Source organism: Taudactylus pleione, unplaced genomic scaffold (assembly GCF_031769625.1).
Source record: "Taudactylus pleione unplaced genomic scaffold, aTauple2 ptg001150l, whole genome shotgun sequence".
Lineage (NCBI taxonomy): Eukaryota > Metazoa > Chordata > Amphibia > Anura > Myobatrachidae > Taudactylus > Taudactylus pleione.
This window is the reverse complement of record NW_028285551.1, coordinates 543,345-554,904: the sequence shown is the minus strand read 5'-3', so window position 1 is coordinate 554,904 and position 11,560 is coordinate 543,345. Positions and strand designations below refer to the sequence as shown.

The window sequence follows — 11,560 nt, the reverse complement described above, 5'->3', positions numbered from 1 at the left end:
AGCACCCATTTTCATGTACCCCAAATTTGATGGGACCACTTAAAATAATGTAAAAAAAAATCTAAGTGCTCTTCTGCAACACTTCTTCCATGTCGGGAAAAAAACACCTGCTGTGGCTATTTAAATCTCCGACTTTCATTTACAGGCTAAAACGGGGGTACCCATAGTGATCCCCCATGTTTTTACAACTTTAGGGGGGTCCTACAATTTTTTTAAGGACAAATTTGTAACTTTACGCAAATCCCACTTCGCCAGGTCCCGTTTTCATTTCATATTGAATACGGGGATAAGCGGGCGCGCGCCCGATACTTTATCCCAGGTAAAAGCTCCGATATGAAACGTAAACTTCGACAGCGAAGTTTACATTTCATATTGAATTCCCCTCTGTGTGTGATGCCTTTACTCAATGTCTAAATATATGATTAAACAATCTTCAGAAAAAGTATATATATATATGTTATCTTGTGTCTTTCAATATTAACCCTTGTTCAATCTAAATCACATGCATTACTATATATATATAATGGTGGAAATATTCCTTAGTATTTAAATAATTGTAGTGTAATCCCACATGTAGGATGCCTGTTAGTCAAAGTCACATGGCACGGTATATTCTTTAGTTAAATTGCAATATCTCTTAATATTTAAATAATCGTGGTATAATTCCACATATAAATACGCCCCCCCTTTAAAAATCCTGTTTGCCTCTGCTAGTATATCTGTGTTCTAGGCTTTAGTTTGTGTTACCACCATAGCTGGGTAGCATACCAGTTCCTCAGCCTAGTATTTAAACTGTTCTCCTTCTGTTCAGTTTATCCTGATGGTAAAACTGACTGTGGAAGATCCTCATACGACTAACTCCAACACCAACCAGTCTAGCCCACTGGTCCCAGTTCCGAGTGTAAACAATTCACAGATACTGACAGTAGGAATCTATAAATTTGTTCAATGAATGAGTCACTTTCCTCAGTGAACAAATAATTCAAACACTCCAGTTTAGAAATCACATTGTACAAGTTTGTTTGTAGAAAAATAGTTACATTTACGAAGAAAATAAAACAGATTTTAGCAAACCCCAATGCATCCACCAGGGAGCCAGGGTATCAATAAATAACAGTGAATATATAATTTAGTTTAACAATGGTCTTATACACTAAATTAACATATAAATAAAATAGATAGTGGTTGTGAAGCAGAGTATTGATCATTCTTTGTTAGGATGAGCAGCCAGGTCCACCAGAGAAACACAGGAGACCTCTTTGTAGGATGAGTAGCCAGGTCCACCAGATAAATACAGGAGACCTCTTTGTAGGATAACTAGCCAGGTCCACCAGAGAAACACAGGAGGCCCCTTTTGTAGGATGATTAGACAGGTCCATCAGTGAAGTTACATGTACTCTCCAAGTCATTGGTGTGTAGCCCAGCAGCAGTCAGGCATGTGTATACAGAGAGAGGTGTCCTTCTGTTCTATGTCTCATGTGATGGATTTCTTACAGCCCAACAACTCACATCTTCTACCCTCAGTGAGATGAGGCCGAGTAACACAGCGTCCTGCACACATTCTGGTGATGCCTATATTGAAGGATAACATTATTAGTATAAAAGCCGTTTGCATTTAACTTTATATAATAGCTTTATTACTGATTTATATGGTTTCCAGTGTACAAATACTTCTTCTATGTCAAATTCTTGTTCACTTTTCTCTTTCTTTTGTTTACTTTCTGATCCTTCCAGCTCTGTACCTGTGCCCTTGCCTATCCACCCCTAAATACATTCTCTGTCAGTCATTTCATGTATCTTCTCTTAGATTGCTGTCACACAAGAAATGTTTTCCTCTAACACTTTTCTAGATGTCGCAGGACACTTACTGTTTCCTTAAAACGTTGTAGATGGTTCAGCCATGGCCGCAGCCGCTGGGAGGCAGCTTCTCTGTATGCTGGTGACTCCCTCTGTAAAGGAGAATTAGGAGGTAAGGAAGCTGTGTCATGTGTATCCCTGTCCCATACACCCACCTGTCCCCACCATGATAGATGTGACTGATACACATAAGGAACATAAGAACTTACACAGATCATCAGGTCATCTCTCAGTGTAAGGAAAACCACCAGCGACTGTGATACAGCATCAGGCAGAGCAGATGTGGACACGTTGGTCAGTACATCAGCAGCTAGTGACACTCGCTCCAAGGTCAGGATCAGGCGGTCACTGGGCTGTAGGATGGAATGAACAAGGTGTGAGGCTCTCATGGATATGTGATTATAGAGGGGGGTGAGGGGAGATGACAGGGCCTGTGTATTACTGTGTGTATAGAACTAGAACCCATACGGCATATGTGCAGGAGATACATGATGTATACACACCTCTAGGTCACATACAGACGGCTTGTGTTTCATCATTCTTCTGTAACATCTCGCTGCAACATCGGACATGTTCTTCTCCTGTGTAGGGTCAGATGTCTCATTAGTATAATGTGATTCTGTAACTAATACATTCTCCTATGTAGAGTGGTCGTGTAATAGTGCTCATAACTCCAATAAGTTATATATACATATTACATTATACTCATGCATTTACATCCTCAGCCAACACATAATTCCATATACTGAGATATCTGCCTGAGCTTTTCATGGGTGATGCTCTGCTCACTTTATACATCAACATTTTTATTTTTACATATTAAACACATTGATATTTTGTCTAAAATATGATTGAGTTATTTCTATTGTTATACACAGGGGGCTGTGGCGTAAGTTCATTCCAGACACCCGGAGGCAAGTTATAATTTGGTGCCCTCCCCCCCAGCACAGCCGCTGACACCGTAATGTAGCAATTTGCATGCAGACAGGCTATAGATAGAAGAAGGCTGCAGCTGATGGTCTGACACAAAGCTCTTCACTAGTGTATGGTGGCTTCTCAGGTGCCGGGAAGGGGTGCCATGTATTGGGCAGCCATGACAGTACACTCCAGGTACATAGTTACAGCCCTAACTGGGGTGAATATGTTGTGGACAATGGAGGAGGTGCCCCTTCAGAGCAGGAACCCGGCGGCAGGCGCCTCTATTGTCTCCCATAGTTCTGCCCCTGAAAGGGGGCTGTAGTAAGGGTCAGCTCCAATAACAGTTATGCCAATGGAATCATGGAGTTATGGGGCAGCAGTACAAAGTATGTACAACTAGGCCTGGCTGTGCCAAGACAATCTGTTACATGGTGCTGAGAGATAAGTGCGCTCCTCAGTCACAGGATGGGGAGGAAGTGAGTGGGGCGATGGATGATTCGGAAGGCAGACAAGTAACATAGGGCCTGATTCAGAGCCGCTCGTAAGCGGCAGTACGCTCGTTCCGAGCGATGTTCGCACTTCTGCGCATGCGTACGGTTTATAATACGCATGCGCGAACCAGTCAGTGCGGCCAAAAATCGTTTGTTCGCTATATAGCGAATGCCTGCTACTTTGAGTGACAGAATGAGGCGTATGTGGGTGGTAACGGGAAGGTACTTGAAAACGGGGAGTGGAGATCAGAACGCAGGCGTGCTTAAAGGTCAAAACGGGCGTTTTAAGGGTGTGCATAATTAAAACAGCAGCGTCATTGACCACGTCACTGGGTTATTTTATAGCCAGAACTGCTCGCAAGATTGTGGTAGCAAAAACCAACCACAAGAATTGCGAGCAGTTCATACGCTGGTCGATGTACTCGATTAATCTAATAAATAGCGGACATGACGTAGGATGCGAGCGGCCAGGGGGCGTATTTTTCAAAATTACAACTGGAAGTTTTGCTCGCTCGTTCAGACTTAGAGGTGTGAACAGACCGCAATTAGCAAACGGTTCATTTGAATAGCCACTCCTTGTTTTAGAACGAACGACCGCAAATAGCGAGCGGCTCTGAATGACGGCCATAGTTTTGAAGGTATTTCTGCATCTGTCATATCTATAAGTATTTTATCTAACACTAAATATGAGCACATGTAGTAAGTGGTTACATGTGGCTATGGCTGTACATTCCATGTAATATCTATACGGGAAGCAGCTGTTAGTTCCCACTGATGAGGATAAATTGTGCGTCACACTTACAGAATCACTTTGCAGCTGTCTCAGCAGTCTGATATCAGTGGGAGACGCGGATAAATATCGGGACACCGGGCAGTGTCTTCCATGCGGGGATCCACTCACTGCCACAACTAGGACGGTGACGGCCACCAGTCTGATGTCCATGGCTTATGTGCTGGTCTGGGTACAGTGACTTTCTGTTGCTCCTGGGAACCTGTGTATATGATCTGAGTTAGTGTCTGTATATGGGCTCCATATATTAGGAACAGAAGTGTAAGAGCTGCCTGAGACAGAATCAGTATTGGGAAATAAAGTCTGATGACTTCTATGAATGCATTTATGGATGTAGTAAGGAGTCTGGGATCTTTGTCAGTATATATTTGTTACTAGGTCTAATCACACAGTACCCCAATATGTGCACAATGGGCTCCCAAGTCTGTACACACAACATGCATTCCCCCTATGTATAAACTTCCTCTGTACAATGTAATCATATAAATACGGCAGTCACTATACACAAGTAATATGCATTGTATTATCCCCTGTACACAGACACATTACACTGACAGTATACTATATATACACAGACACATTATACTGACAGTATACTATATATACACAGACACATTACACTGACAGAATACTATATATACACAGACACATTACACTGACAGAATACTATATATATATATACAGACACATTACACTGACAGTATACTATAGATACACACAGTAGAAGATCCTTACCTGTGGGGTTATACTGTGCCTCTCCAGTGCTGATCTCACATCTAGCTCCAGTCTCTCCATGTTTCTTCCTTTATATTTCAGTCTCCAGGAGAAAATTATCCTCATTTTCATGATGTTAAGTTTTCTTCTTGTGTCCAGAATACAAGTGACAGGAGAGAGGTGACAGCAGCGCTGAGAACCCTACACAGCTTTCACTTTCCTTCCTGTACAGGTGAGACGGTGACGTTAGGTAACTGGGAAGATGCTTCCTCCTATCACACAACAAGCTCCTCCCCCTGTTACAGGTAAGACAAGGATTCCAAAACAAATTTATGGCTGCTCAGATCAGCTTAATAGTTTTTAACAAGTGCTTGTAAAGGAAGGGTTATAACGATAATTATTGCGCTGGTACTATTAAATTGATCTTTATAAGACATTAATAGATCTATTTTAGTGAGAAAGGTTTGCTCTGTATTAATTGAATCTGAGGCTTATTTAATTTGACTAAATATAGGTTTTATTTAAGCATCAATATGTATCTAATGTTATTGTATGCAGCCCAATAGGTCCTTGTAGCAAGTCCACTACGAGCGAGGCCGCGTTGCGGGGAACCATATGTCAGGTACTTTGATTCCTGTAAAGAGCAGTGGCTGGAGGTACTGACAGTGGGGGTCATTCAGACCCGCTCGTGAGCGTCAGTACGCTCGCAAGCGGGTCGATGTTCCCCACTGCGCATGCGCACGACGGAGGGAGCTCCGTCGTGCGCATGCGCGAGAGCCGGCGAGCGACGGGCTTTCCATTGCTCCGGGTCTCGCACCAAAGGGGGTGTGCTGTCGATATTGATTGACAGCACGCCCCCTTTGGTGGGTGTGCCGGGGGCATGCCTGCCAGACGGAGGCGTTCCCATGGGAACGCCTACCGTCTGAAGCCGGCCCCACTGACATCACTAGTGATGTCAGTGGGAGTGATTTTGGCTCTGATAGAGCCAAAATCACTCCAGGGCTTGTGGCAAGGAGACCCTACCGCAGGGTCTTCGTCGCAAGTCTAATGGTCGCGATGGTCAAGACCATTGCGACCATCTTTTGGCCGCTCGCATATGCTGTGGGTGGTCACCCACAGCTATACGAGCGGCCAGGAGGCCGCTCCATTTTCATGGAGGAGGGCCCTGATTCAGGGCGAGCGTTCTGCTCAGAGCGTTCAGCTCTGAATCAGGCCCAGTGTTCGCGGCAGTGTTCAGCTGCCGCCACAAGCTATTCCTTCTCTCTCTGTGACAGCGGACTTTCACAATGTGTCACGGCAATGACCGGAGCCGGGTAAGAAGCTGGAGGGGGAGGTAATTTCTCTCAAGGTCAACGCGTTTTGTCCCTTGGAATGCTGGGACTTTTTCAAGGCTGAAGATCAGAGGCTCCAATACCTCCTTATATTTCCCCCAGAGTCTAATTAGATCTGTAGCACCTGAATCAAATTTGTATTACACCATTAGATTGTTTTTTTGATTTGTTTATTTTATTACTACCCCAGAGTCTAATTAGATCTGTAGCACCTGAATCAAATTTGTATTACACCATTAGATTGTTTTTTTGATTTGTTTATTTTATTACTACCGGAGTTAAATATCTATTTTAACCAACAATTCATCATCTTGTATATATAGTGAAATAATTTCCTAGAAATATTTAAGTTTGTTTATATAATTCCTCTTATTAGAAACAACAATATTAAAAACAGTGATACAAATATTTCAATAGAATAAATAAAGAAACACATATATCTGGATAACAATAATTTCAAACACAATTTTATTTAAACAAGCCTCCTGTTTTTCTTTTCAATAATTCTTATTATATTATTAATTAATATTATTATTATTTGTATATACTGATCCTCTATAATAAAATAAAATAAAATTCTCTAATTGTCTATCTAAAGGAAAAATAAAATAAAAATAAAATGCAATGCAAGTAAGGATAAAGATAACAGAAATAAGATAAAATAAAATAAAAATGTAGGTATATATATTAATGTATTAAAAATAAAATAAAAATGAGAAGATAAATGAATATATATATCTTATCTTTAGTTCTTGACATAGTATAAGATTGTATGATACTCTAATAATACATACCACATAAGCTTTTTTGTCACAAACATTATGTTTACAAGACCCATATTTATAATTATTCTAATCTTCAAGCTTGTGCCCTTCATTGTTTTTACGTCGATAATTCAGTGAATACAAATGGTTATACTAAGATACCACCATATGATATACTCGGTGTGCTAGTATATCGCATAGGATGCGAGGGACATCGGTCTCCGTGTCACATGTGAGTTGGATGCACACTAGGGTTATATATATATATACGTTGATTACTACTTGTAAATGTAGATTTGTGTACTAGATTGTGAATAAGTGGAAAATATATCTTTTGGTTGTATAATATCAGTAACTGTAAAAAACAATGAAGGGCACGAGCTCAAAGATTTGAATATTTATAAATATGGGTCTTGGGAACATACTGTTTATAATATGGCAGCCGCTCAGTGAACAGGAGGCACAAAGTTTAGCCCCACCCCCACATCGCTAAGTCATGCACCTGCATGATATCTCTAACCCCTACCCACAAATGAGCTCCCCAAAAGGGATGGCCATTGACAGGTGTGAACCATCGATAGTTCACCATTTATGATTTCATGCCTTCGATGATATTCACCAATGGCACAATCGATGGTTAATCCACTGATGGTCACTGATGGCACCATCGATGGTTAATCCACCATGTATTATGGTGCATACACACGGTCAGATTTCTTAATCGATTTAAACTATATAGTTTATCGTTTCAAATGACTTATTTGCCCCCTCAAACTACCAAATGATTAAACGATGCACAGGCATGGATAGTCGATATCGATATCAACCATCGCCCGCGCATGCAGGCCAACCTGGTCGATATCGTTGATCGAGGATCGTTATAGTAGTTGGGGGAATGGAGCATGTGCTGAATCATTAATCCAAAACACAATTAAGGGTGATTTCTAAATGTACAATGTACATTTGCAAATGTTATTATATTGTGGACATCTAAATTGTGTTTGTGGGTTGTAAGTATGTAAGAAGTGCTGCCCAGAGCATCTGTGTGCATAATGGTCGAAACAATTAATTAAATTAAAGTCACTTTCAACATATTAAATCTAAGCTTGCCAATTAGGATAATGTTGTGCCCTTTCTTGGCTCACTGGAGAAATTCTATCTGGATATCTGCTTTTTGCTCTAATTTTTAAACAATTGTTTGGAGTCTGATCAAATCCTTTTATGATGTTTATTACCATTTGTTCGAAGAAGTAATAGTATGTATTGTTTTCATAGATCTGTTTATGTATATGAGATATGTGATATATATTTTTTTTCAATTTTTTTAAGTTTTTATGTGTTTCTTCATATGAAATATTTGGTAAAATTTACAACATCACTGTGCCTTGATTGTTTACTGATGAAATGTTGTGATTAAAATCCTTTCTTATGTCACATTGGTTTCATTTATGTCCCAGCAAGGGTATTTAAGCGCAGTTCTATTGTGTTTTTGTTGTTTCTAGTGAGGTTGGCAAACAGCTCCTTTTTACTGCTGCACTAGTACCCGATTCCCCTTCTCAGGTTAGCGCAGAACATTTCCTTTTTGTTTTGTTTTCAGGCATGAAGCCAGTTTGATCCGGATGTATAATGGATGTTATGACCTGATTAAGGTGAATCACAAAGACCTTAGCCCAGGGGAGTTTCTAGAGAGGAGGGGGCACGTGTGCAGTCTCCGACATGGGCCCCCTCCTCTCCGCCCAGCGGCCGTCAGCCCACTGAGCTGTGCGCGGCCAGCGCCGGAGTTATAGACTCTGGGCACTAGAGTGTGCCCACAGTCTATAGTGTATGCACAGGTCACCGGGAAAATGGCCGCGGCAGCTATTTACCCTGTACTGTGCATGCTCAAACGACGGGAAAATGGTCGCAGCGGACATTTTCCGGTCACTTTATAGCGCTGGACGCCCGCGCCCATGTGGGACTCCGGAGAGGTAAGTAATATTATGGGTGCCTCCTCCAGCCTCAGTGGGTCATCCAGAAACATCCTAGACTCCAGGGATAAGGAGGGCATGTGTATATCCACAAAGTAAGCTGCCAGGTTCTCCTGGTCATACAACGCTCTGGATGTATAAAGATTTTTATAATACTGCAGGGAACTACAGAAATATTTGCTAAGTAACAACATTTGGCTGTTGCCGCCTCATCCCGGATTGCAGCCCTTTCCACTCAGACCAAACATTTTTAAACAACTAAGGGCCTGATTCAGACCCACTCGCGAGCGGCTGTCCGCTCGCAAGTGGGTCGATGTTATGGACTGAGCATGCGCACGACGGAGGGAGCTCCGTTGTGCGCATGCGCCAGACGCGACGAGCGAAGGAAAGTCCTTCGCTCGTTGTGTCCAATCAAAGGGGGCGTGCTGTCAATGTTGATTGACAGCATGCCCCCTTTGGTGGGCGTGCCGGGAGCGTGCCTCCCTGACGGGGGCGTTCCCAAGGGAACGCCTCCCGTCAGAAGCCGGCCCACTGACATCACTAGTGATGTCAGTGGGAGTGATTTTGGCTCTGATAGAGCCAAAATCACTCCGGAGCTTGCGGTTGAAAACCTCAACCGCAGGCTCCGGCTCGCAATTTCGATGATCGCGATGGTCTCGACCATCGCGGCCATCACAAAGCACGCTCGTATAGCCTGTGGGTGGTGACCCACAGCTATACGAGCGTCCAGGAGGACGCTCCATGAAAACGGAGCCCGGCCCTCATTCAGAGCGTGCGCTCTGCTCAGAGCGTACGGCTCTGAATGAGGGCCTAAATTTTTTATCTGCATAAGCATCATGGGAATTGAGCAGCAAACAAAAGTTTGCATGATATGTTTCTAAAGGATCTTCCGTCCATCCTTCTGAGCCACCGTCCAAGCCACCCTGGAGGAGTCAAGTCTGTGTAATTAATATGTACAGTATGTATTCAAGGACCCTAAAGGAGGCCTCCATTTCACACTCCTTTCACCTAGAAAATTAATTCAATTCAGCTATTTTGCTAATCAAGGTATCTCACAAATCAGTGTTAAATCCATCCCACATGATAAGTAAAGAAGCAGATTGGACACCAGCTCACCATGAGTTCAGAACCAACCCCCACCTGTGTGCACCAAAAAGGATTTAGTTTCCAGAGAGGTTAACCTGGCTGTATCTGAAAATCTATCCCCAGGGTCAATGGATAATGATCTCATATTCCTTTAGCCTTGAAATCAACCAACATTACCCCTGGTGCAAGATATCGGGATACGAGGGCCAGGTCGATCCTAGAGAAGCACAAATATTGCAGTCGATCGGATCGATGTCTCCGGATATCAACCAGGTTCAACCAGGCCCGCCAAGAGCCGCGGCGGGCCTGGATAACAGGGTGTGTGGCCTAATCGCGGGTGGTGTGACCACACCCCCTTGGTAAAAAAAAAAAAAAGATTTTAAGCGCCGCGCTCTGAGCCCTCTCAGCCCGGGGCAAAGCCAGGGGGGCGCGATCACTGTGATCGCTCCCCCATACAGGCATAGGAGATTGCTGTGGCCACGAGCAGTCTCCCACTGCAGCTCAGCACACGCTGTGTGCTGGGCTGCTGTGAGGGAGGGGGGCGGTGGCATCGGACCCGGGCCCCCGCCGTGCCCCTTCAGAAGCCTGGGCCTGGGTAATTTGTACACGCTCCCCCCCTCTCGGCGCCCCTGGGTTCAACGCCGCCACAAGGTGTGCAAATCACCAACGCTTCTGGTGTGGTAGGTGAATGGGATTCATGTCAGCTATCTAATGTAGAGTCAGTAATATTATTATAATCATCCAGGTGTAGCATTGGTGTATTAGTTGACACGGCCATAAACTCAGCACCCTTTACGTGGATGGAAAATAAACAGCTAGTATGAGGATTGGGAAAGAATGATCCCTAGCTCGAATAAAGACATAGTGGCTCCAGGAGCCTATCTTAGGGCCTGATTCAGAGCCGTTCGCTATTTGCGGTCGTTCGTTCAAAAACAAGGGGTGGCTATTCAAATGATCCGTTCGCAAATTCGCTCCAATACGACACATACAATATGTCCCTGTAATTAATAGATAAAATCAGAACCATATAGTTTAAGTTGTTTGAGAACTAGACACCTGTTGATTCTGTTACTAAGGACTCTGACATAGGATAATGAAAGCTTTGTGTATCGGTAGATGTGACTGAGAGCCAGAGCGGCCCAATGGGCTGTAGAGTAGAGCAGGACTTTAGACTATGGTATGGGGTAATTGTTGGTGGCATGCGGCGGAGGACCTTTGCTGGCAGAGCTGTTATCAAAGAATTGGGTAGTGAAGGGCACTCTTACAGGTTGCTCTCGCAGGATGTGTGTAGTATGTTTCTGCTGGTAGTAGGCCTATAGATTGTCATGCACTGCACCTGACTTTATAGAGAAGTGGGCTGTTGCGAGGTACCTCAATGATGTTGGATAGACTGTAAAACTAGATGGATGTTAACTGAGCACTTATCGTTCTGTTTATTAGTATTACATGATAATGTTTGGTCCATGAGCAAATATTTACAGTATAACATATTGGCATAACAATTATTAGTCAAATGTGATATAAAAGGTGTATGTTTTATAAAGGGAAGGTGTCACACAGCGGGCTCTGAAACCCTCTTACAACAACTGGCACTGTCAGTTCATCGGCTGGCATGTTCCCCCAGGCCAGTCTTCCAGAAGAG

General features: G+C 43.2%; 1 protein-coding gene across 1 annotated transcript; it reads right to left on the bottom strand.

Annotated features, from left to right (window-relative positions):
* Positions 1 to 1,467: 1,467 nt before the first annotated feature.
* LOC148453448 (interferon lambda-3-like) lies at positions 1,468 to 4,209 on the bottom strand. Its single transcript, XM_088462117.1, has 5 exons — positions 4,069 to 4,209; positions 2,361 to 2,438; positions 2,067 to 2,210; positions 1,869 to 1,949; positions 1,468 to 1,572 (listed from the first exon to the last, which is right to left on the bottom strand). The coding sequence occupies exons 1-5, from the start codon at positions 4,207 to 4,209 to the stop codon at positions 1,468 to 1,470; spliced, it is 549 nt and encodes a 182-aa protein (XP_088318243.1).
* Between the last annotated feature and the right edge of the window lie 7,351 nt (positions 4,210 to 11,560).